This window comes from Terrapene carolina, unplaced genomic scaffold (assembly GCF_002925995.2).
Source record: "Terrapene carolina triunguis isolate 2854851 unplaced genomic scaffold, T_m_triunguis-2.0 Scaffold50931, whole genome shotgun sequence".
NCBI lineage: Eukaryota > Metazoa > Chordata > Testudines > Emydidae > Terrapene > Terrapene triunguis.
The window spans coordinates 1-27,075 of NW_020715282.1; the positions used below are offsets into that span (position 1 = coordinate 1).

General features: G+C 41.9%; 1 protein-coding gene across 1 annotated transcript; it reads right to left on the reverse strand.

Moving 5' to 3' along the window:
* Window positions 1-254: 254 nt before the first annotated feature.
* On the reverse strand, window positions 255-25,569 carry LOC112117429 (proton channel OTOP1-like; the record flags this gene model as incomplete). The annotated part of the gene is made up of 5 exons (XM_026647051.1): window positions 25,380-25,569; window positions 18,339-18,475; window positions 13,194-13,252; window positions 8,101-8,231; window positions 255-1,189 (listed from the first exon to the last, which is right to left on the reverse strand). Coding segments are annotated over exons 1-5 (1,437 nt in total), but the record flags the coding sequence as incomplete, so codon positions are not given.
* Window positions 25,570-27,075: the final 1,506 nt, after the last annotated feature.

The following is a 27,075-nucleotide window of genomic DNA, read 5'->3' on the forward strand; positions in this document are numbered from 1 at the left end:
CACTGCCTGTGCCATTCCTGTACTGTGGATAAACAGACTTTAGTCTGCAAGGTTAAATACCTTCTCCCATGCCTATTCCACTTCTAAGTAGACATTATTCCCCAATGGTGCAGTCAATCCACCTCCTTTCACAAGCACTAGAATTCACTTATTATAAAGAGTAAAACTGAGTAACATTAATATTCTTCTCAGTCTTGGTGGTTTTAGGGAGCTTTTTGGTATTAATTTTGTGAATTACATTCAAAATACCTTACCGAAAGATTACACAGGAATAAAAATGCTGCAATGTTCTTCAGGATTCTCCTCTTATTGTTAACTGAGTTTCGACTGTACAGTGAGAAATCGGAGGTTGAGTGTGTGACTGGACTGCTAGCTTGACTCCTGACTTCACCAAAACCATCACCGCCACTTCTTTCTCTCATGTAGATATTCCCATCAAACATGTATGGAAACTTTCCATTGTCCATATCAGCTGCTCCAGTGTAAATTTCTTTGTATGATGGGGTAAGTGACAGAGTGCTCCCACTGGATACAGTTACTATTCGAAGAGTTTTAATATCATCATTCATCTTTTCCTGTTCACGATGTATGGACTCAATGATAAAGAGATTCTGAATATATTTCTCAATAATAACCAGGATGGAATAAGGAAGATTGTACCATGTGTATTTCGGATGAGACTGGGCACAGATAATCGCTAGGATAGAACCCCAAGAGAGGAGCCAGGAACCTGAAGCTGTGCCAATTAATAGGTCTGCATCAAGTTTCCTGGCAGGATTTTTTGAATTATCCATTGATCTTTCTTCTAGTCTGTAAATTAGAAGGGCGACAATTCCAGCTGCACACATAAGAGTCAGTACGGAGATAGCATATAAGTAAAACATAGTAAGTGCTAACTCACTCTTGATTTTCGAACGTCCTATCTGAATTAAATACACAACAACGACTGCTATTGTGCTAATCAGCACAATTAGTCCAAAAATCGTGCCCACTGTTATGCCATGAAACTTGAACAGTATTTTGTGTTGGTGGTGGTGTTCTACTTTGCGTCCGATATTCTTCCACAGGACATAGAGCATTGTGGATGCTAAAATATGATACTCTATGTTGAAGGGATAAAGGTAATACATTCCTTGAGAAAATATCGAACAGAGAGTTGTTGTACAATTACATTGGGGTGCATGGTCATCTAAAACAAAAAAAAAAAGGAGAAAGAGATTAGAATTTGTTGTGAAATAAATGTTTTTTCTTTTAAATGAGACAACCACAACAGGGAGAATAATGATTTCACTCAGACAGCTCATGTCGTACATTTAGTCACCTGCAAAAAAAAAAAAAAATTAGCTGGGTGTTGGACACTAAAATCACTAGTCTGAGAGCAACTTTTGCACCTCCTCCAAAATTTGAACTATAGCCTTATTACAATTTCTAGGCAAAATCCTTATAAAAAATGAATGTTAAAAATTCACAGACATCTCTTAAAGTTCAGCACAGTTTTGAGGGAACAATGTATTTAAAATATTTAAGATCCCAAACGAGTAGGGGCTTGATTCTGCTTCCATTCTGCAGATGAAACTCCTACAGAAGCCAATAGGAGTTCCATATCTGGAACAGATGCAGAATTGAGTCCTAACTGTGTAGGGGCCTAGTTCCCCTTTCAGTTATACACCAATGTAACTGCACTGACTTTATTCCTGATTTACACATGTGTACGTGATAGGATAATTGGTCTTTATATACTTACACTTAAATATTACCAATATTTTTATTTAAAATAAAATATTTAAAAATCAATTCCCTTCCCATTTCTCTACCAAACTGTGAATTATGGCTTCTACCACCTGTTGTAGGGAAAACACAGGCTCAATCTTGTCAGGATAGTAAAGGAGAAACTAATTATCACTTTTATTTTGCATTGAATTTATCTGTAATATATAAATTTACATATATGGGACAAATTTTCAAACAGGTCACAACTATAGTGTACTTAGACTTTCTGAAAGCCTTTAACAAGATCCCTCACCAAAGGCTGTTAAACAAACAAACCAGCCCTGGGATAAGAGTGAAAAGTCCCCTCATGGATCAGTAACTGGTTAAAAGATAGGAAACAAAGGTTAGGAATAAATGGACAGTTTTCACAATGGGGAGAGGTAAATAGCAGCATCCCCCCAATGATCTGTACTGGTACCTGTGCTGTTCAACATAAGAACATAAGAATGGTCATACTGGGTCAGACCATTGGTTCATCTTGCCCAGTATGTCGTCTTCTGACAGTGGCCGGTGCCAGATGCTTCAAAGGGGAGTGAACAAAACAGGCCACTTTATCGAGTGATCCAGTTCCTGTCACCCAGTCCCAGATTCTAGAAGTCAGGTGTTTTGGAACACCAAGTCCAAGTACACTATATAGCCACTGGATCACCCTTGTTCACATGTTTGTTGACCCCCCTCAAAGAAGTCTAACAGATTGGTGAAACATCATTTTCATTTACAAAACCATGTTGACTCTTCCCCAACATATCGTGTTCATCTATGTATCTGATCATTCTGTTCTTTACTATAGTTTCAATCAATTTGCCTAGTACTGAAGTTAGGCTTACTAGCTTGTAATTACCAGGATCACCTCAGTAGCCTTTTAAAAAAGTCAGCTACACATTAGCTACCCACCAATCATCTGGTACAGAGGCTGGTATAAGTGATAGGTTACATACCAGTTAGTAGTTCTACAATTTCATATTTGAGTTCCTTCAGAACTCTTGGATGAATACCATCTGGTCCTAGTGACTTACTGCTCTTTAATTTATCTATTTGTTCTAAAACTTCTTCTATTGACACCTCAAACTGGGACAGTTCCTTAGATTTGTCACCTAAAAAGAATGGCTCAGGTAGGGTGACCAGACAGCAAGTGTGAAAAATCAGGACAGGGGGTGAGGGGTAATAATAGGAGTCTATATAAGAAAAAGACCCAAAAATCGGGACTGTCCCTATAAAATCGGGACATCTGGTCACCCTAGGCTCAGGTGTAGTAATTTCCCTCACATCCTCTGCAGTGAAGACCAATGCAAATAATTCATTTCGCTTCTCTGCAATAGCCTTGTCTTCCCTGAGTGATCCTTTAGCACCTCAATTATCCAGTGGCCCCACTGATTGTTTGGCAGGCTTCCTGCTTCTGATGTACTTAAAAAATGTTAGCTGTTAGTTTTGTGTGTTTTGCTAGTTGCTCTTCAAAGTCTTTTTTAGCCTACCTAATTATACTTTTACAATAAATCTGGCATGCCAGAATTTATGCTTCTTTCTATTTTCCTCAGTAGAATTTTACTTCAAATTTTTAAAAGATATCTTTCTGTTTCTAACCACCTCTTTTACTCTGTTGTTTAGCCATGGTGACATTTTTGGTCTTCTTACTGTTTTTTTTGGGGGGGCGGGGGAGAGATATACATTTAGTTTGAACCTCTATTGTGGGTTTTTTTTAAATCTTCCATGCAGTTTGCAGGCATTTCACTCTTGTGACTATTCTTTTTAATTTCATCTAACTAGCCTCCTCATTTTTGTGTAGTTCCCCTTTTTGAAGTTAAATGCTACTGTGGTACCCTACAAGGATGTTAAATTTAACATGTTCATAAATGACCTGGAAAAGGGGGTGAATAGTGAGGTGGCAAAATTTGCAGATGATACAAAATTATTCAATATAGTTAAGTCCATAGCTGACTGTGAAGAGTTACAGAGGGATCTCCTAAACTGGGTGACGATGACAAAATGGCAGATGAAATTAAGTGCTGATAATTGAAAAATAATGCACTTTGGAAAAAATAATCCCAACTATACGTACAAAATGTTGCAGTCTAAATTAGCTGTTACCACTCAAGAAAGAGATCTTGGAGTCATCATGGATAGTTCTCTGAAAACATCCATTCAATGTGCAGCAGCACTCAAACTAACAGAATGTTAGGAACCATTGTGAAAGGGATAGATAATAAAAATATCTAAAAAGAAAATATCATTATGACACTATTTAAATCCATGGTATTCCCACATCTGGAATACTGTGTGCAGTTCTGGTTGACCCATCTCAAAAAAGATGTATTAGAATTGGAAAAGGTGTAGAGAAGTGCAACAAAAATGATTAAGGGTATGGAAAAGCGTCTATACATGGAGAGATTAAAAAGCATGGTACTTTTCGTCTTAGAAGAGACAACTAAGGGAGGATATGATACTGATCTATAAAATCATGAATGGTATGGAGAAATTGAATAGGGAGGTGTTATTTACCCCTTCACATAACACAAGAAGTAGGAGTCACCCAATGAAATTAATAGGCAGCAGGTTTAAAACAAACCTAAAGAAGCAGTTCTTCACACAACACACAGTCAACCTGTGGAATTCATTGCCAGGAGATGTTGTGAAGGCCAAAAGTATAACTGGGTTAAAAAAAGAATCAAATAAGTTCATGGAGGATAGGTCTATCAATGGCTATTAGCCAAAATGGTCAGAGACGAAACCCCATGCTCCCTAAACCTCAACCTGCCAGAAGCTGGGACTGGACTAGAGGAATCATTCAAATTACCTTGTTCTGTTCTTTCCCTCTCTCTGAAGCAACTGGCACTGGCCACTGTCAGAAGGCAGGATACTGGGCTAAAGGGACCATTGGTCTGACCTAGTATGGCTGTTCTTATGTGCTAACTTGGGTCTAAAATTTCACCCACAAATATTTGTGCCTGTGGGGTTTTTGTTTTTAGTGCGAACTACACAGAGGTGCAAACAGAGTTCTCAAATCAGTACTTGATGTGGAACACATGTTAATATAGAGATTGTCTCATCGATCACCTACTTCAGTCATCCACAATTGCATGGACTATGTTTTACGATTTGCAATTGCATCTCTTCTGTGGCAACCACAGCCATTTATCACATAGAAAAGTAATACAGTAGAACCTCAGACACCTGGACACCTCGGACACCTCGGGAATGGAGGTTGTCCATAACTCCAAACAAGACCTTACGGACTTCAGCCATTGGGGGAGGGGGCATTGGGGCTGCAGCCATGCGGGGAAGGGGGGGCAGAGCTCTGGGTAGGGGGCGGTCCGGGCTTCTGACCACCGGGAGCATTAGAGCTCAGGCCTTTGGATCTGGAAGTAGCGCTGGGGCTCGGGGCTTCAGCCCTGTGGCTCTGTTCCTGGTTTCAGCCTCATGGGCAGGGGGAGGTGGGGTGCCAGGGTTCGGGGCTTCAGCCCTGTGGCTCCGTTCCTGGCTTCTGCCATGGGGGGGCCGGGGCTCGGGCTGAAGCCAGGAAAGGAGCCACAGAGCTGAAGCCCCAAGCCCCAGACTGAAACTAGGAGCGGAGCCATGGGGCTGAAGCCCCAAGCCCCAGTGCTCCCCCCCAGATCTAAAGCCCTGAGCCCTGGTGATCCCAAGGGTCAGAAGCCATGACCCCCACCCTGCCCAGAGCCCTGATCCCCACCTACACTGTGGCTGCAGCCTTAACCCCCACCCCCCCGGCTGAAGCCCTGAGCCCCAGGGCTAAAGTCCCAAGGCAGTAAAGTATTTGCTTTTTTTGTGTCTGTGTGCGTCTCCGCTGCTGCCTGATTACTTCCGGTTCCAGAGGGTGTCTGGTTGACTGGTAAGTCCAGAACTCTGGTGTTCGTATCTTTGAGGTTCTGAATGTTTGAATGTAGTTTAGCTGTCTCTAAATGCAATTTAACAGATGGAAACTAGGAGGGAAGCCAATAACCTGCTCTCTACTGGACGCTGGCATGTTCTCCACAGACCACCAGTGCTCTATGCAGTACAACTGGAGAAAATCTCTGAACTACATATCTAAATACTGGATCTGCAGCAGCAATCAGGTAATGCGGCATCTGGATTCTATTTGTACCTGTACGGGATAAAACTTGTAAATTGTAGGTATAAAACTGTGGGTCCAATTTCAGAGGTAGTTTTTGAAAATGTCGACTATATTATTAATAGGGTGACCAGGTGTCCGGTTTTCAGAACACTCGGTTGAAAAGGGACCCTGGCACTCCGGTCAGCACCGGCTATTGGGAGCTGGAGAGGGCAGTGCCTGCAGGTGAGAGCAGCGCACAAAGCCGCCTGCCCGCCTCTCCCTAGGAGTGAGACCTGCTGCTGGCTGCTTCCGGGATGCAGCGCAGTCCGCGCTGCCAGGACAGGCAGGAAGCCAGCCTTAGCATCCCACTGGACCGCTGACTGGGAGCCGCCGCAGGTAAGCCCGTGCCCCAACCCAGTACCCCAATCCCCTTCCCCAGCTCTGAGCCCCCCTCCAAACCTGGAACCCCCTCCTGCACCTCAAACCCCTCATCTCCAGCTCCCGCCCAGAGCCTTGACCCCAACCCCCAGCCCTGAGCCCCTCCGAAACCCAGAGCTCCCTCCTGCACTTCAAACCCTGCATCCCCAGCCCCACCCCAGAGCCCTCACCCCTCTCGCACCCCAACCCCCCAGCCCAGTGAAAGTGAGTGAGGGTGGGAGAGAGCAAGCCACCGAGAGAGGAGGAATGTAATGAGTGGGGGGTCGGGCCTCGGGTGAAGGGGCGGGGCTTCGAGGAAGGGGCAGGGCTAGGGTGTTCGGTTTTGTGCCAATAGAAAGTTGGCAACCCTAATTATTAAGTATATTTTTTACCAGTTTTGGAATTTACCTTGAACTCTACTGGGAGTAATGGAAAATTGCAAACTATTTTCAGCTAATCTGCAATAGAGAGAGACAAAAATGTGGTTGGTTTGGGTTTTGGTTTTGAAAAACCAAAACAAGGGGTTGTTAAGATCCAGGTGCTATTGGATTAACTCGGGAAAAAGTATTTACACCAAAGCTGCAAACCTATTCACTCCTTGCATATCTCTGGCTCTCTTCTCCATCACCTGCAGTGAGGATTAGCATGATCCCAAACAATCCTGCAGAACAATTTTGGGAGCAGAAGAGAAGTACCCTCACCTGCAGAGTGCATTTATCTCCCATTTAAGATGCTGACTACCCTCAACTTCCCTTGATTTCATTGGGAGTTGAAGGTGCTCAGCACCTCAGAGGATCATGTTCAGAATTTGTCAAAGTCTGTGACATATTATCAGTGGAGAAAATTGTCCATTATGAGAAGAGACTTTTACAATACAGAAGGCAAACCAGCACTGACATACAGAATCTTTATTTCAGTAGCGCTAATTGGTGGGGGCTGGCTAAGCGGAGGAGGAGGGCGAATGCTGCTCCACCCCCTCCCCAAAGGTTTTGCACTCGCTTAAAGTTCCATAGGCTGCAGAGCAGGGAGGGAGGTGCACAGCACTTTTAAGCAGTGGTCCAATACTAAATAAGTACAGTGGCTGCCAGAGTGGTCTGGAACATCGCTTCAGCTGTGCGGTCACAATGCTACTTAAATTTGACCTCCCCCGCTCTCCCCCCACCCTGGTGCACCAGAAGTCTGTTCCTGTACGGTGGAGTGCAGAGAAGTCTGCTGAGAATTCAACTCCTGGTGCCACTGGCTCATGTACTGTGTAAAAGAGAGGAGAGTCTCTCCAGCCAAGGGAGACCGTGCAGGAAGAGGACCAGAGAATGAGTGGGGACTAGAGCAGGGTCCCAGGTGGGGGTGGGACAGGGGCTGGAATTTGCTTCCCCTCCATAAGAAATATCTGCATTGGTGCCACTGGAGCAGTTCCATTGAATTCAGTGGGACTCCTCACCTGACAGGCTTTGCAGGATTGGGCCCATGTCATGAGAGATGCTTACCACTAGCAATATGGCACCAATTAAAAGCTCTTTTAACTACATGCTTTGTTCAATTACCCTCTGTGCTTTCTTACTGGATAGGTGCTTTGGGGATTTTATACAACAAAATAAATGTTTACAACATGCCTTTTTTTAGAGTCTGTGGACATTATTGTTACTCTGGCCCTGATTCACTAAGGCGCTGAGAACCATCAGTTCCCACTGAAGGAAATAGGAGTTGCAGGTGATCAGGACCATTATTATTATGTATGGACCATTGCAGGTGATCAGGATCTTATTATGTATGGTACGATACTTACCGTTGACCTGGTGGGATACCATATTTAGAATGATCATGCATTATAGCAGAACTTCCAAAAACATACCAACCCTTTAGCTTACCTATTGTTATGTTTCCAAAACCAAGTGTGATTAGTCTTTCCTTGTGTTCATTGAGTTGGTGTTTTGATTCTGTTAACACTCCGTTTGTCCACAGGAGTAAATTTGTAAACACGGAATGGATCACCCCAAACCTAGAAAATAGATTAGTTATTGATACAATCTGTACAAAGGATTTCACCCCATCTATCTGAAATGGAATCCATCACTTTTTACTGGGTACAAAGATTGACACTACTTTATTCCTCAATGGCAGTAAAACAAATGCTAAACAGTCTCCTTACATTCATGGTGAAACAGGTTAGATAGGTGGGTCTTTCAGGATGTTCTAAAAAGGCAGTGGTTTAATCTATTAAATTGTATTGTAAGTAGGATGCTGCTCTTATTTGCCACAATCTCTTGTACAATGGCATTGTTTATATTTATATGATGGCATTATTGCCAGGAATAGCACATGTCATTCTTTGGAAATAGTCATATATTATATAGCGACTTTCTGGATGGGTTTATATGAAAGTTCACATTCATGACAACGATTTACTAATCTAAACAGGAATAGGTTTATGTTAATAGGCTCTACTGCTCCCACTCCTGCACAGGTATGTCAAAGCATTCTGCACTCCTTCCTCACACCCACTGTAGTCATCCTTTCCTTACAGAGATTCCCCTGCCTTCTCCAGATTCCACTCCATTCATTTCCATCTACAAATCCCCCGGTTGAAATTGTCAAAGCCACATAGGGGAGTTAGCCACACAGTTACAATTAAAATAAATGGGAATTGTGTGGTTAAACACCCTAGGAGGCTTTGAAATCTCAATCTCAGAATGCGATCCAATGTGGGGCAAGAGAAAGATGTCTGGGGTAAGCAGTGAGAGAATGGGTCAAAACATAACAGTAATTGCAAACTGTGATGTTTTGACCCATTGTTGTAGAATACTGTGTTTTTTTTCTAAGAGTGAGCCAGTCTTGGTCCCTCCACTTCCCACTGCTTACTGCAGACTTCCTTCTCTTGCACCAAGTTTCAAATCTGTTTGCATTCCTTCTTCTGGCCAGCTTCTCTGATCAATTCTTCATCTTGCCTTTGCACAAAGTCCCCGATTCAGAGGTAACACACTATAAGCAATCTACTTATAAATAGATCTTATTTCACTATCTCACACTGCAAGCCTTATTTTGAAAATAAACTAAAAGAATAGTATTTTACATGATTAAACAAACAGAACAATATGTTTTAATGTCACACTGTATAGAGGTACTGCAGAGCATATAACAAAGGCTCTATTGTGCTGCTGCAGTGAAGCTAATAATGGAAGTAAAGAACTAGTACATCATAATTGTTTTCAAGAGCATTCCCACAGTTGTATGAACTGCCCCCAGATCCAACTAACAGTGTTAGTTAGTGGTATTGTGTGTGGATTTTCACAGTTGTGATGCATAAAATATGACTTTTTAATTCAGGACTCAGGAACCTGTCTAAAAATGAAAGCCAGGTCTGGTCAGATATTTATTATTTGTGTAACATTAGAACTTGGCAGCCCCAATCAAGATCAGACCTCATTGGCTCTCTATTAAGACACAATGAGAGAAAGTCCCTGGCTCAAAGAACTTACAATTTAAATTGACAAGACAAACAAAGGTGGGAGAGAAAAACATAGTGAAAGTGACTTGCCTAAGGTCACACAACAGGTCAGTGGCAGAGCCAGGAATACAAAGCAGGTCTCCTGGCTCCCGGGCCATTGCTGTATCTATTGGACCACACTGCCTCCCTAGCACAAGACAGCACACTGGGTCACCTCATACTGTCTCTCACTCTTTCTATTTCACTCCTCACAGTGACTGTGTAAGGTAGCTGAGTAATATGCGGAACAGACTTGCTAAGAGCCACAGAGGGGGTCATCGCTGCTGGCAAGATTTGGATTTATGAGTTCCTGGCTCCGACTACTGAACTTAGGTCACTGGACCACACCTGTCTCTACTCTATACGTCAGAAAGCCTTAGTAATATCGTCATAGGACTTGGCTTATTTTCTTTTCTATCTGTTTACATAAATCTCATTGGTGATTCATGAGATTTATACACACACCTAAAGAGAATAGAACCCATAGGCGAGGTTTCTGAGTCATTTTCTTATTTCGTTTCTATAAATATTTGGCCAGTGCCTGTAATTTGTTTAGCAGTCATGTTTCAAGAATCATTATGACATTTCATAGAATCATAGAAGATTAGGGTTGGAAGAGACCTCGAGAGGTCATCTAGTCCAACCCCCTGCTCAAAGCAGGACCAACACCAACTAAATCATCCTAGCCAGGGCTTTGTCAAGCCGGGCCTTAAAAACCTCTAAGGATGGAGATTCCACCACCTCCCTAGGTGAAACCATTCCAGTGCTTCACCACCCTCCTAGTGAAATAGTGTTTCCTAATATGCAACCTAGACCGCCCCCACTGTAACTTGAGACTATTGCTCCTTGTTCTGTCATCTGCCACCACTGGGAACAGCCGAGCTCCATCCTCTTTGGAATCCCCCTTCAGGTAGTTGAAGGCTGCTATCAAATCTCTCCTCACTCTTCTCTTCTGCAGACTAAATAAGCCCAGGTCCCTCAGCCTCTCCTCGTAAGTCATGTGCCCCAGCCCCCTAATCATTTTCGCTGCCTTCCACTGGACTCTCTCCAATTTGTCCACATCCCTTCTGTAGTGGGAGGACCAAAACGTGGACTCAATACTCCAGGTGTGGCCTCACCAGTGCCGAATAGAGGGGAATAATCACTTCCCTCGATCTGCTGGCAATGCTCCTACTAATGCAGCCCAATATGCTGTTGGCCTTCTTGACAACAAGGGCACACTGCTGACTTATATCCAGCTTCTCATCCACTGCAATCCCCAGGTCCTTTTTTGCAGAACTGCTGCTTAGCCAGTCGATCCCCAGCCTGTAGCGGTGCATGGGATTCTTCCATCCTAAGTGCAGGACTCTGCACTTGTCCTTGTTGAACCACATCAGATTTCTTTCGGCCCAATCCTCCAATTTGTCTGGGTCACTCTGGACCCTATCCCTACCCTCCAGCATACCTATCTTTCCCCCCAACTAAGTGGCATCCACGAACTTGCTGAGGGTGCAATCTATCCCATCGTCCAGATCATTAATAAAGTTGTTGAACAAAACCGGCCCCAGGACCGACCCCTGGGACACGCCGCTTGAAACCAGCTGCCAACTAGACATTGAGCTGTTGATCATTACTCGTTGAGCCCGACAATCTAGCTCGCTTTCCATCCACCTTTGTCAGGCATCACCAGATAAACTTCTTGGTTTACATCTGTGGTACTTCATCATTGTACAATACCATGCATGATGACAGTAGAATGGGCATTCTTTTTTATTCTTGCTGGAGATCTGACATTTAGGGGTGGAGAGTCCACTGAAGTCAATGATGCCACATGAAGATCTCAGGTAAAATTTTCAAATGTACCTATGTGAGTTAGGAGCTTAAATCCCACTGAAAGTCCATAAGACTTAGGTTTCTAAGTCACGTAGGCACTTTTGAACATTTTATCCCTGGCCACAGTAAGTCTTTTTGCTGATTTCTTCCCCTTTCTCAATGGTGTTGCCTATATTTTTTATTACTTTTTCAATCATGGTTTAATTTTGTCTCTACTGGAATGCTGCCCACCTGTGCAGCCATAGTTTTAAGAAGTATTTTCATAGATACTACCTAGTTTGACATTTCCATCTATTTAATTAAAAATAAAAAGAGCTATCACTAAGATATAGAGGATGCTGCTCTGTATTCCCCTAAAAGAAGAATGGATTTTTATGGTAATTGTAAGGTAACTGGGCAGCTCAGGAACTTGGGGATGGGGTATAAAAACATTTGTCTCATGATCATTGGTTCAGTTTGCCTGCAATGTGAAATCAGATGGTGATCTCCCATCCTCTGTCTGTAGCACAGTTGACACTTCTGCAAGCAGAGAGGAGACTGCTACCAGCACTATTGGTGTTGTTCCTTCCAAGCCAGAGTTCAGACACACTGAGCCTGATTTACGGAGGTGCTGAGCAAACATAACTCCATAATTCCTGGAAATTGGGCCAATTTTTAGGGAGCTGGGTAGGAAAGTTTTAATTGGTGCTGTCTGTTCTATATGTATTTTGTGAATAAAGATATGGGTATAGTCTTTGTAATCTATGACTTTACACTATCTACCTTAGGCACTTATCTGGTCTCCATTAGCGTAGTATCTGAGCAACTCTCAATCTCTAATATATTTATCCTCATAACAGCCCTGTGAGGTAGGGAAGTGCTATTAATTCCATTGTACAGATGGGGAACTGAGGTAGAGAGAGATTACATGACTAGCCCAAAGTCACTCAGGAAGTCTATGGTAGAACAGAGAATTGAATCCAGGTCTTCCAAGTTCCGGGCTAGTGAATATAGTCCTCTATTTCAAGATCATCTGACTGTATTTAGTGTTTCCGATTAATGGGATATGTAAATCACACTGTAGATGCCAAGGTCTGCCATCAGATGTGTGCACAAATCCCTCTGACTTCAATGGGAGCTACATGGGCATACGTCAGAACAGAATTTGTCCCACAGTATATTTGCACATTCATATCTGGTCCAAAGAAGGCATTCCCCCATAACAATTTAAGATGTTGTCAAACATGTGTCACTGAATGCAAGCTACTGCACACAGTGACTGATGCCAATAACCCTTCAGACAGCTAAATAAATTAAACATGAGACATACAGGTGATATTTCCTTACTCTGAGAAAGGTATGTGTAACTCCAAAGATGAAAAGTTACTATGCTGTAGCAGTCATGTCACATGATTTAATTAGTGGAAAAATTATGCATATTCTTTGACTATTTTTGTTAAAGTATAAACACTGTTTAAATTGAAAATATAAATTAAAAAATAATGATTCACCCTCTCACTTACGCCTGTAAATGGAATTGCACCCAATTTACACAAACATAAGTAAAAGTAGAATCAGACTGCAAAAATTTTCACTATCTGCATTTTATATGATAATGCAATACATGTTAAAACAACATACATACAAACTAGAAGTAATGTTCCAGAGCTAAATCATTCGTTTTACCTTTCAAGTGTTTTGAAAGACTGGATAATATCCTTGGCATGACACCAAAGAAAATACACCTAAATGGAAATACAGATAAAATACAATCAGTTAATTTGGGTAAATGTCACTATATTTGTGAGTATTAACAAGGAAGATGGTTATACAGGAAAACACTGATGGCCAGATTCTCTGCTGGTGTAAATTGGTGCAGATCCATTGCTATCAGGCTCAATGGATCTGAAATGACCCTGGGCCCCCTGTGCCATTCACCCAGAACTTGCCTGCCACTCAGAAACCTAACATCGCTCATATACACAAGACAGTGGAACAGATTACAGTAGAAACTTCGTTAAACATGTCTCATCCAAAAGATATCTCATACTTTGAGTTTCTGTAGCTGGAAAGACTTTTATTTTTCATGTAGTGGTGAAAAATGCGAAGGAAAGTACCAGACTGACAGCACAGAAATATAAAGTTCTCTGTCCACAAGACAGGTATTGCAACTGCAACAGTAGCAGTGCTGCTATGTGCGTCTATCCTTCTCTGAGAGGAGCATTTTGATGGGTAAGAGGTTCGTACTTGTTCCCAACCCATACATCAGTGTTTCTTGGTTGAGGCTGCCAACAAAGTTTCTAATTAAAGTGCTTTCATCTTGCAGCACCTGTCAATTAGCAACCAGTATTATTAATTTAAAAGGTATAGGCCAGTACATTTACATTGGGCTTTACAGCATGTTCAAGAGAGATGAATCCCCTGCCCCAAGGAACTTAAAGTCTAAAATAGACAACAATAACACACGAGACAAATTATGAGATAACAGTTCAGATGAGAGATCATTGGTGAGGGGAACAAGGTAGGAAGAATTCCTGGAAGATGTGAGATTTTAGGAGCGCTGTGAAGGAGAGCACAGTGAGTGCTCCAAATGGACAAGTCATGGTCCATGAATAAAGTGGCTGCATGAGCAAAGGCAAGAAGCCAAAAGAAGGAAACGGAAAGGAGAATGAGAGGAATGTAGGAAGTGAAAGTAAGAAGTGAGATCAGAGATGTAGGCAGCAGTGAGATTTATGTAGGGCCTGGTGAGGCTGAGAATGTTGAGAATGATGAGGTAAGAGACAGGTCAATGAAGGAATTCAAGGTGGAGAGGTTCTGTGAATAGCCTGCAGGGAGGAGAAGTGACTGTAGTAAGAGGAGGCCCTGAGATATAGCATCTGACGACAGTGACATACAGAAAGCAGGAGAGAAGGTTGGTAGTAATCAATCTGAGAGACAACCACAGCAGGTACAAAGGTTGTAGCAGCCAAGAGAGCGCAGAAAGGTCAGTTTTGGAGGATATTAAAGAGGCAGAGCACGTCACTGGAGACTGGGTCTGAGAGGTGGGAATGGGGGGGGACGAAAGAAGAATCAGATGATACTGAGGTCGTGGAAGGATAATGGAGTGAGACTTCAGGATTTCGTTCCCCATTGATGCAACCTAGTGGAATGAATGAGGAACGCAAGGTGATAGTGGAATGATACACCAGATTCCAAAGGGATGCTGGCATGGAATCTGGAGACATCAAACACAGTTAGGTTCCCAGAATACTGAAGTCTGACAATAGGGGAAGTGCTTGAAAAGGGGTCAGGCATAGAATCAGAGTTTAAGGCCAGAAGGGAACACCAGATCATCTAGTCTGACAATCTGCAAATCGCAAGCAACCCACACCCACACCCTCAACCCAACAACCAAAATTAGACCACAGTATTACAGGCCACAGGAGTCTAGACTATTATTTGCCACAGGCAGAGAACAGGAGAGACCGAGGTGCACCAGTGCCTGAGGCCCCTGCAATGGCAGGGACATGATTAAGTGAGATATATCCAGATAATCTTGGCAAGTGACCAGCATCCACATGCTGCAGAGGAAAGCAAAATACCCCCAAGGTCACTGACAATCTGACCTGGAAGAAAATTCCTTCCTGGCCCCACAAATGGCTGGTGATCATGTGATGTTGGGGACCCTGAGCATGTGAGCTCCCTGAGCTGGTGCCAGCCAGCCAAGAACTTGAGTGAGAGAGTGCTCAGTGCCACCTCACAGCTCTGGCCCATTGCATCCAATGTCCCATCTCCAGCTGTGGTAAGCAAGGAGATAAAAAACAAACAAAACAACCCAGAATAATTGAGGGGCTTGAGGTGGGAAGAGGAGAATCCCTTCCTGATCCCTGCAGATGGCTGGCTGAAACCCTGAAGCATGAGATTTTAGGAACATCAGACTTGAAGTGAGTCCCAAGGCTTGCCCCTACCATCACAAGTAACCCTGTCATACAATCACACTCATAAATTTGTCTAGCCCTCGCTTAAATCTAATTAAATTGTTTGGCCCCAAAAGTCCTACTGGGAGGCTGTTCCAGAACCTCATTCCTCTGCTGGGTAGAAACCTTCTTCTAATTTCTAGCCTGAATTTGTTCCTAACCAGTACATACCCATTTGTTCTTGCACCAATATTGTCCTTTAGCTTAAATAGCTCTTCACCCTCCCTGGTGTTTACCCACCAATGTATTTATAGAAAGCAGTCATAACCCCTCTCTGCCTTCTTTTTGCAAGGCTAAAAATACTAAAATCTTCCAGTCTCCTCTCATAAGATAGGTCTTCCATTCCCCTGATCATCATAAGAACAGAAAAATGGTCATACTGAGTCAGACCAATCGTCCATCTAGACCAGTCTTTTGTTTTCCAACAGTGGCCATATCCAGATGCTTCAGAGAGAGTGAACAGAGCACAGCAATTCATAGTAGTGCTTTTCTACACCTTTTCCAGTTCATATTTATCTTTCTTGAATATGGGTGACCAGAACTGTACACGGTATTTCAAAGGAGATCTTACCAGTGCCTTGTACAATGGCATTAATACTTCTCTATCTCGACTGGAAATGCATCACCTGATACATCCTAGGATCACATTTGTCTTTTTTGCTCTCACATCATGTTGATGATTCATAGCCATCTTGTGATAGACCAACACAACCAGGTCTTTATCCTCCTCTGTTTCTTCCAACTGATGAGCCCCTAGCTTATGGCAAAAAATGTATTAGACACTAAGTGCATGACTTTGCACTTAGTACTTTGAATTTCATCCCATTTGTATTACTCCGGTCGTCAGTCATCCAGATCTTCCTGTATAATATTCCGATCCTCCTCTGTATTGACGATGCCTTAAAACTTTATATCATCAGCAAATTCCACTAGCAGATGCCTACTTTTTGTGCCAAAATCACTAATAAAAGTATTGAATTAGATTGATCCCGAGACTTATCCTTGAGGAACTCCACTAGTAACCTACCTCTAGTCCAATAATTCACCTTTCAGCACAACCCATTGTTTTGCACTTTTATCCACCTTATAATTCACCACCTTGTACTGATCCTCATCTTCTCTAATTTCACTAATAAGTTCCCATGTGGCATCAAGTTAAGTGCTTTACTGAAGTCCAAGTATATTAGATCTAATGCCCTTCCCTTATCTAAAAATGGTTCTTTCTTCTCCATAGAACCTTTGAAAAGAACATTGCATGTCTGCTCTGTCTGATAATGGTCCCAGTGAAATGGAGTTCTGAGATGTCCAAAACACATTAATTAACAGTAAATTAAGGCTCAAATGTCCATTCATTCTGGGCACCTCAATTTTTGGTGCCAAACTTGAGATATCCAGGGCCTGATTTTCTGCAGTCCCCATTGACTTCAGCTAGAATTGTCCATGTTCAGAACCTCTGATTTAAGGAACTCAAAATTAGTGGACACTTTTGAAAATGTGGGCCTAAGTCTACACAGCATTTCATTGGCAAACTGAGAATTCTGATCTCCAGCCACCTAACCAGAAGATCACATTCCTACCACATTTGCGCATCTGTTCAGTGAAACATTTGCCAAATTTAAAAAGGGACTAAACCAAAACATTGGATCAAAAGGCTTCCAAACTTTATGAAAGTTTTGAATCAAATCCAAATTTTCTGGCACAGTTCTTATACTGCGCCCATCGCCATGTTATCTATGCACCTTCTGAAGGTGCATTAAGTGACCCCACTAGCATCAGTTATCGATGTTTTTTATTTTTCCCTTCCTCTGTACAGTTCTGCATTGCACATGGAATTGGAATTGGAATTCTGCTTCAGAGCTGGTTGTGCAAGGGAATGGAAGCTAGTTGCGCCTCCCCCAACCACACACTGCGCCTGGCCCTCATACAGGTGCATAATCTGGCTCACCATCCGGGATGGAGAAATTGTAAGAGGATCTTGATTCAGGTATTCAACATTATGGAGGCTATTGTAAAATCTCATCAGTCTCTCCCTTTTGACCTATTACATAATAACAAGGGGGTTGTCTGTAAGTTTAAAATAATAGAAAAGGAAACACTTCTTTATGCAACATATAATCAAGTGTGGAATTCATTGCCACATGATGACATGGAGACAAATGGCTAGACTTAGAATACGACTGGATAATTGTACACTCCTTATTGGCTATGTTTGCTGCTATGCACACAGTGATGTGCGTAATCAAATAACATGCTTCAGGGTGAAAACCCATCATTTACTTGTTTCAGGAAGGAATTTCCCCAGATGAACAAGCATTGCACAACTACATAAGTACATTATTTAGGGGTTTTGCCTTCCTTTGAAGAATCAGTTATTCATTACTGCCAGAGCCGCAGGAGACCAGACTAGATGGATCGATGGACTGAACCAGTATGGCAAGTTCCTGTGCAGAAGCAACAGTGAAATGTATTTGTCTCATTTCATATAAAAAAAATTATGACGACTATGTGCCTAACTTGAACTACAAAAAGGTATGTCGTGCCAAATGTGGGATCAAATTTTTAGGAGACCTTTTTATCCATGTGAAACATTTATACATACATCTCTACGTGTAAGGAGCTAGTTCATTTTCAGATACAAACAGGCATTTTTGGATACAAATTGGGAAACTTCTTGCTCAACTGCCTGATCTGCATGCTCAAATCCCAGTTTGCATGCAGAAAGGGGTATGCATACACAAAAAGTTTAGCCTTTAACAACTTATCTCCTAATGTTTTTAGAAACTAATTTAGGAAAAACAGAACAAGAGGAACAGACAAAAATTATGCTTGGTGAGAAAAACAGACATAACAACAAGCTAAAACTGGTTACTTTTACCTGTAAAAGCGTATGCACTGCATGTGTGACAGGAAAAATGCCTTCAGTTGCTGATAAACAGTTTGAAAATCCAATAAAGTATCCAATTTTAAAAGAGTCCAGAATTAAAGTAATCACTGCAAATAATGTAATCCCACCTAAGACAAAACAAATATTAGAAAATGTTAATATACAGTTAACCCATCTTCAGAGAATCTGTACTAATAAATGAAAATTCATGTTTTGAAAAGGCTATCCCTACTAATCAGTAAAATAAGTAAATGGTCATAAGATCAGTTTACTCCATGCAATAAAGCTCTGTAATTCATGAAAGCTCCTTCACAATCTAGGACTTAAGCGTAAGCACAATACATGAATAGCTCATGCAGTATGTAGGGACCAATCGTACAGTTCCCAGGGAGTTGAGGGCATTCAGCATCTTGTAGAAGCTGCTCAGCACCTTGCTGAATCAGAGCCTCAAGTAACTGTAGCACAGAGCCAGTTATACAGTCAAATGAATTAATGCACTATATAGCTACACAGCAAACTATACCGCTCACAGAGCTGAACAATAATGTTACAGTCTCCTGACCCAAGAGTCCTACACTGGGCAGTAATACAATCACTTGGTATGCCATCTCAATTGTTCAGAAGGTTATACTGAACCACTATAAGTCAGAGACCAAAAACTGTATGCTTTTCTTTTTACAAATGCACTCAGATTTCAGACTTCATCCTGAGATCCATTACTTTAACATACATACATACATAAACAAACAAACGTTTGTCTAAATTTTTATATAATGTTTTTAAAGGGTTTTTTTAAATGTTTCCTTTACTGTTTTTTGTTGTTGTTGTTTTTTTTAGTATAACTCCAATGTCTTTCACTTCAAAGATCTAAATGGGAACTCATTTTGGAAAGCTATATGATAAGATACAGCTATGTTGCTATTGAACCTTATTGTACCAGCATAATTAAGCAACAAGACACAACGGGAGATAAAATTACTGAGCCAGACTCTGAGACCTTTATTCAAGTTTTTTCCTAAGTCCTTACTCAGACAAACTCCCATTGACTTTAACTTAACTTTAGCTGAATAAAGACCAGGTAAAACTGGCTAAGGACCCTCAGAACTTAGATCACTGTGTCTTGGTCCCTGTTTCTTATTGCTCAAAGAGAATTGTGATATAAAGATGGTAAATGATATCACAAGAGTTGACTTTATTCAGTATTTATATTATACTTAAAGGGCCAAATTCTGCTCACCTTATTAACATGAGATGTTCCACTGAAATTATTGTTTTGGGGCAATATATATTTTGTTCCCTAAAATTAAAGTTAACCAAGGAGACCCTTCATTCTTATAATAACATGTTAAATACCCTACTGAAGATGAGCTATTTATTTGAATGAAAATTTTAAAAATATAGTGTAATTGTTGCTGTTTGGGAATTATTCATATTTACAGCGTACTCATCAGTTCATTACAAATGAACAAGAAGCTCCAACGTGGGTGAGGTAGTAACTTTTATTGGACCAGAAGTTGGTCCAATAAAAGGTATTACCTTACCCACCTTGTTTCTCTAATATCCTGGGACTGACACAGCTACAACAACACTGCATACAAGAAGCTCCAAATCAGGTGCAGTAGAGAAAAAAAATACATTAATCACTTTGCTACAGACATTTTTAAAATAACACGGTTTATTCAATTCATTAGCTCTTTGTCAATATACAAAAACAGATTTGGAAACAGAATGCAACTTGAAGAATTTCATTTCCATTAGTATTTTTAGTTTCATATTTTACAAATACTCACTATATAAAGAAACCAAAGACCAAAATCCCTAGGGATATACCTTACACCAGCAGAGAATTTGGCCTCAACTTTTCACTTTTATAGTTCAAAAACTAAGGGCCCACGCTGCAAACACCTGTGTGTGTGAGTAATTTTACTCAAGTGAGTATTCCCATTGAGTTCAGTTGGACTAGTTATTATGTGAGTGACATTACTCACATATGGAAGTGTTTGCAGGATTGGGCCCTAGGTTTAACTACACGTACTGTATAATTTTTCATTATGTACACAAGTAAATTGTACTGTAAGGTGGTAGATTCTAGACTGCTTTAGCAGTTAGTCACTTAGGTTTCCTTCTACAAGGAATTAATATTGTTCTAAAGGGAATTAGCATTGTTAATTCCATTAAAATAATTTGCAGGACTAATTTCTAAAAATACCAAGGAAACTACTACCAAAAAAATGCAATTTTAAAAATCAGTCTATTTAGATATTTTTTCTAATGGTTTCAACATGTCTTGAGGATTTATTTCGTTTTGAATATAATTATCTCATCAACAGGAAACAAGATCCTTCTGCAGCAACAGTTTATATTACATTGGAGAAAAACATATGTGGTTCTTGTTTAATAAATTCTAATATATAGACTGACTTGGTGTGTGATTGGAAATGATTTAAGACCCTAATCCTGATCCCAGTGGGAAATTTTCCATTGAGTTCAGTGGTGTAGGCTCAAACCCTAATATATAATCTTTATATATTATAAATATATGTTTACACCATTTTTTCTCACTTTAGTTAAGTACTAAAGTGAGAAAAAAATGGTAGTGAGAAAAAAATGGTGTATACATATATTTATAATTTAAAACACAGTGAAATGGTGAAGCAATGCAGTTGGTGAAAGGGATGCACAGTCCTAGGGTCTGATTCTGCATGCTTTTTTTCCATCACTTATGAGAAGAGTTCAACTGAGTTTAAGGCATTAATAAGGTGAAGAAAGAAAGAAAGAAAGAAAGTCAGGCTTAAACACACAAAAGCATAAATAATCATATCGTAGATTCCTCATCAGACCCCTCCACTACGCACATATCTTGTTTTTGCATGAATCAGCTGTTGTATATTTATTGTAACTCCTTTCCATGTAACTTTGTATTACACATAGTCATGGATTTCCTTTAATGAGGGTTCTAGATTTCACATGTTTTAGACATGTATTCTAAATGGTCAGTGGAGAAACACTTACTTTCCCCCCACACCGCGTAATTATGATTTATGTCATAATGAGTATTTCTGCACACATGCTTCCTTTGGTTCTCTCTAAATATGCTATGGGTTCAAACTTGCTCCCATTGAAGTCAATGAGAGTTGTGTCATTGACTTCAAGGAAGTCTTCTGTGACTCATATAAATTAAAAATATTATGTTTGGGCTGGTTCAAACAACAAGTAGTACAGCTAATGTCTTAGCCCAATACACCAACAACATATACAAAATGCCCAACATTCAAATTTGAGGCTAAGGGTCATAGTCCAAGTTAACTAGGCTGGCCATAATTTAGGTATAACTTGTGATGTTGGAGAAAATAATAGAATAAACTTGTTCATGGGAGCAATTTGTTTGTTTGTCCCTTTTTTTCATAAGATGTCCACCTCATTTGATTGATCTTCACTGTTTTCTTGTGTAGTGCCTATGGCTTTTTTTAACCATGAGATCACGACAGGAAAATGCCACACTGGAGTAAGTCAGGCAAAGGACTTCATTTATGCATCTTTCTTCAAAGCTTTGAGGAAATGATTACTTGGGGCATGCTCATATAATCCTAAGGAAGCAAAACAGCCACTGAAGTCAATAGAAACATTGTCTACATTAAGACTTCAGGAGATGTGCTTTGTATACCATACAAATTGGGAAAGAACACTTCTCTAAGGTTCAAACTGCCAATATCTAGTCACAAAAGGATCTGGTTAGAAATGGATATAAAAAGATACATAACTATATAAAAAGATGTTTTTGTTCAGTAATTCTCATCCAACATTTATGCTGGTAAAATGCAAGCCATAAGTGGTAACCTAGTTACAGCTTTTCACCATGGTATTCACTGACTAAAGAAAATACATAAAATATGTCATTTATTGGGTATCAAAACGCTGGACAATTAAATCCAACTAAGTAATCTAGATAAATATTAAAATTTTCTAGTCTAACCAGTCTTTTTTCTAGTCTTACCAGTTAATTCATGCACATTTTCTTTATGCAATGAGAACAAAGAGGCACATTCTAAAAAACTAGCTAATAGAGCTGGTCAAAAAAATGAGGAAAACGTGTGAAAATTATCATGAAAATGGTAACAGTAATTAATGGTGAGAGTGATTATCCAGTATAACAATTTACCAAAGGCTCTGATGGATTTTCCATCACTGACCGTTTTAAAATCAAGATTGGATATTTTTCTAAAAGATATGCTCTAGGAATTATTTGGGGGAAGTTCTATGGTCTGTGTTATACCGGAGATCAGACTAGATGGTCACAGTGATCCCTTCTGGTCTTGGAGTCAATAAATCAATGACAAAACATTTATTTTTTTTCAAACTTGTAAACAGTTCTACCAGCTAATCATTTTTATTACACAATTATTGATACTTTTTAAGAGATCAGTAGGGAGTTCTAACTCTGGAAAAGGAAGGTAATGTTAGTCTTGCCAGAGTAAGTACTGCAGGATTGGACATTTGTTAATAAATCCAGGTATGTTTTCTTCTAACATTGGTTAAAGGAATTGTCTAGAATTGTCCAAGCAATAACTAAGCATAGGAAAATGTGGTCTGAATATCAGAAAAAAAATTCCAACAGTGAAATTTATTAGACTGAAATAGTCATCCAATGGAAATTGTGGAAGACTGTAAAGAGCAATCCTGCATTGGTGGAGGAAATGGATAAGATGACCTAACAGTTCTTTTGCATATTTTATTTCTGAGATTCTATGATTCATTATATCCTCCATGGCAAGTGAAAAAATGTGCCACCAAGATAAAGGACCAGATTTTGCCACCCTTGAGTAGTATCTTGTTCCTCAATTAATGGAACTACTCAAGGAGTAAAGTGCTACTTAATGTGAGTAAAGGTAGCAGAACTTGGCCCAAAATAAAGCCAAATTCAACCCTGGCATAATTCAAATGACACCCAAGAAGAATTTGACCCATCTATCCTACTAAAGTAAAACTGTTTAACTACCAAGTTATGGCTAAGAATGGCATATTATTATGGGAAATAGTAAATAATAAGCAGTAACTATTCATGTGATGCCATGTTAATAGTATAAATTTTTAGCAAAGTGATTATGCAGAAAACGGATGTATAACTTTCGGTTTTAATAAAACAATACAAATTGCAAGTACTATTAATACTGACAATAAGAGACTAAAGAAGGCACAACAGTAGGGTTGAGAAACTACAGCTCAATGGTTACTGCAAAGGACCTTGCTTTTTTCCTACAACCTGAAACACTACATTCTTTTAAGTTAATGTGACTTTGTCACACTATTCAATACACAATTAAATAAAACCATTGAGGGCCTATATCCCATATGCACATGATGGTGCAAATAATTGCTGCTGCAAAAGCCTTGCAAAACTTCCCAGAAATTCCCTTTTTTGCCTACAGGTGCTACCTGAATGGTACACATAGTTTATATCCTAAACTGCAAGCTCCTTGGGGAAGGGTCCTTGTCTTCTTGCCTGTCTGAAAAGCACCATAAATGCTTATGGCACCTTAAGAACATAAGAATGGCCATGTTGGGTCAGACCAATGGTCCATCTAACCCAGTATCCTCTCTTCCAACAATGGCTGGTGCCAGATGCTTCAGATGAAATGCACAAAACAGGGCAATTATTGAGTGCTCTATTCCCAGCTTCTGGCAGTCAGAGGCTTAGGTACACCCAGAGCATGGGGTTGCAACCCTGACCATCTTGGCTAATAGCCCCTGATGACCTATTCTTCATGAACTTATCTAATTCTTTTTTGGACCACAATATAGTTTTGGCCTTCATAACATCCCCTGGCAATGAGTTTCACATGTTGACTGTGTGCCCTGTGAAGAAGTACTTCCTCCTGTTTGTTTTAAACCTGCTGCCTATTAATTTAATTGGGTGACTCCTGGTTATTGTGTTATGTGATAATGGATAAGGGATAAATAACACTTCCTTATTCACTTTCTCCAAACCATTCATGATTTTATAGAACTCTGACATAACCTCCTCTTAGTCATCTCTTTTTCAAGCTGAACAGTCCCAGTCTTTTTAATATCTCCTCATAAGGAAGGTTTTCCATACCCCCAATCATTTTGTTGCCCTTCTCTGTACTTCTTCCCATTCTAATGTATCTTTTTTGAAATGGGGCAACCAGAACTGCATGCAGTATTCAAGGTGTGGATGTATCATGGATTTATATAGTGGCATTATAATATTTACTCACTCTCTTACCTATCCCTTTCCTACAGATAATACAGGTAATAAATAATAATAGCTTATTTGTATAGACAGACTTTGACACCTGTGATGCATTCTGCAATAAAATAAATAATACTGCATTGCTTGAAAAGAGTGCACTTCCCAAGTCCCAAATTCCTCTAGACAAATAGACTCTCACCTACATAATTGCCTGATCTAACCTAACTATCCTATTTTCAATGTGCCTGCCATCCTGGTATCTAGGTTTTAAATAAGTAGAGTGGGGGGTGGGGGTTTCAGTCTTTAGTATGTTCACCTGTATGATTGGTATCCATATAATTTATATCTACATCTATTTCTATATCTAGATATAACTATGTAGTGGATTTTTTTTTTGGTTGGTTGGTTGGTTTTTATTGTTTTTGTACAGAAAATAAGAAAATGATCATTATGAAGAACAGAAGAACAACATAACAAAAAGGAACTTCAAATATACTGGTGTGATGCATCTCTCTGGCTCTGGTAGAAATTAGGGGATTTCAGAGGAACCCTCTGGGAGTGAAATTTCTCTTTTCACAGTAACCTGACTGACAAGTTGCAGGTTGCATGGAATGAATCGACTAGAAATTTCCATTCTGCTGGAGTATAGGGACCTTCACTACTATATGACCAAGGGTAGGGCAAGTACACAGACCATGGATTTGGCCCTAAGAGGCGCTGAGCCCCCTGGAGGTTGCTGGGTTTTTCTGGCTATCCTCGCAGGGGAAACCAAAGCCCGGCCTTGGCTTTGCCAGTAAGTGGAAGTGGGACCCGCGACTTACACTTTAACCAGCGGGCTCCTGCGTGGGTGTCTTTCTCTTGGATCAGCCTCCTCTGGGTGTAGCTCCTGCAGATGTACCACAGCATCCAGAGCAGCTGGATGAGCATGATGGTGATGAGATAGGAGAGCAGATCCTGCTTCCTGATGCCCACCGCATGCACAGCCCAGGCGAACATGAGCAGCAGCCCGGCTAGGAACAAGTTGATGCCGTACTGGCTGCTCAGGATCTCGGCGTTTTTCTGCGGGTAGCTGCCTCCCACCAAGCGGCTGCCTCCGGGCTGCCCTGGGGGGCCCTGCACCGACTTCTCCATCTCCCACTCCTCCGGCTGCCGGCTGCTTGGGTACGGCTGCAGCTGGTCCGGGCATCCCCCGCGGCTGGAGGTGGTGTCTGCGTTATCTTCCACCATCGCGGCCACCCGCCGAGAGCCCTGAGACCTGCTGGGAGTGGCCGAGGTCCTCAGCGGGACTCGGGGGGGAGGGGGAACAAACGGGGGTGACAGACAAGCCCCCGCAGCAGGGACCCCCCTACTCGCGGTGTAAGAGTGAGGAGGCGGAGCGGGACAGCGGGCAGGGTCACTTGGCCGCACCTGTTAGCGCTCCCAGAGAGCGCTCAGCTCCGCGGCCAGCCTGCTGCGCGCTTCCCTTCCTCTCTCCGCCTGCCCCTTCTCCTGCCCGGGTCTCCTCCCTTCTCCCTGGGCAGGTCTCACTGGCCTCGGACAAAGTTCCGCTCTCCTTCCCCGCGGGTTTGGAGCGGCTGCCTGCTCAAGCAGCGGCACTCCTCGCTCGCTCGCTCGCTCGCACCGTGTTCGCTCCCTCGCCTTCGCAGCTCGGGGAATCCGAGCCCGAGTTTTATACAGCCGGCCGGCCGGCGTGGCGGGGGCAGGTCCCGCTGTCACTGCCCGCGGGTTGGCGCGGGAGGGGATTGGATGTGAGCCGCACACCGCTCTGGCGGGGGAGTGACCCCTGGGCAGTTCACACGCGTCAGCCAGCCCCCGGGCCCCCGGTGCGAGAGGAGCGAGCGGAGGGGTGGTGTCTAGGTATCCGGTGCGGGATTGGGGCGGGGCTTGTGGGGTGGGGTGCGCCTGTTGGAGGAGTGTGTGTGAGGAGGTGGGCATGGCGGGTCTATGTGCATCTCAGCAGGAGCGAGACGTGTGACGGACAGAGACGAGGGAGATTTTGGGGTGCATGCAAGGCAGCTAGAGAAGTCTGCTGCATGTAGGGCAGCTGAAGCTGGGAGTCAGGGTGTGCGGTGCGCCTGTTACGGCGGAGGGGTGAGCGGTGTGTAGGGGCTGGAAGAGAGGGACAGGGTGTTTGGCGGTGGGGAACTGGGTAATGTAGTCGTAGCGGTGGGACGGTAGGGGCGAAGGACGCAAGCGGTGGCTGGAGTGGTTTCCTTTTAGGGGTGTGTAATGGAGAGGTGCAGTGGGATTTGAGTGAGGGCGGGTTGTCAGAGTGTAGGGGCCAGGGCTGTGCGATGGAGCTGTAGGAGTATGGTGTATGGAGCGTGCTGGTGGGAGTGGGAGGTGTTGGTCGACTTAACTGTGAGGGGATGGGTAAGAGAGGTGAAGGGGTTCCCCGTGCAAGGGCTTGAAGAAGGGGTGGTTTGTCAATGCTGAAAGCGGGCGAGAGCGGATTGTTTCTCGGTGTTTGGGTGGGAGGTCTGTATGGAGGTGTAGGACTGAGGTGGGTGGTTTGTC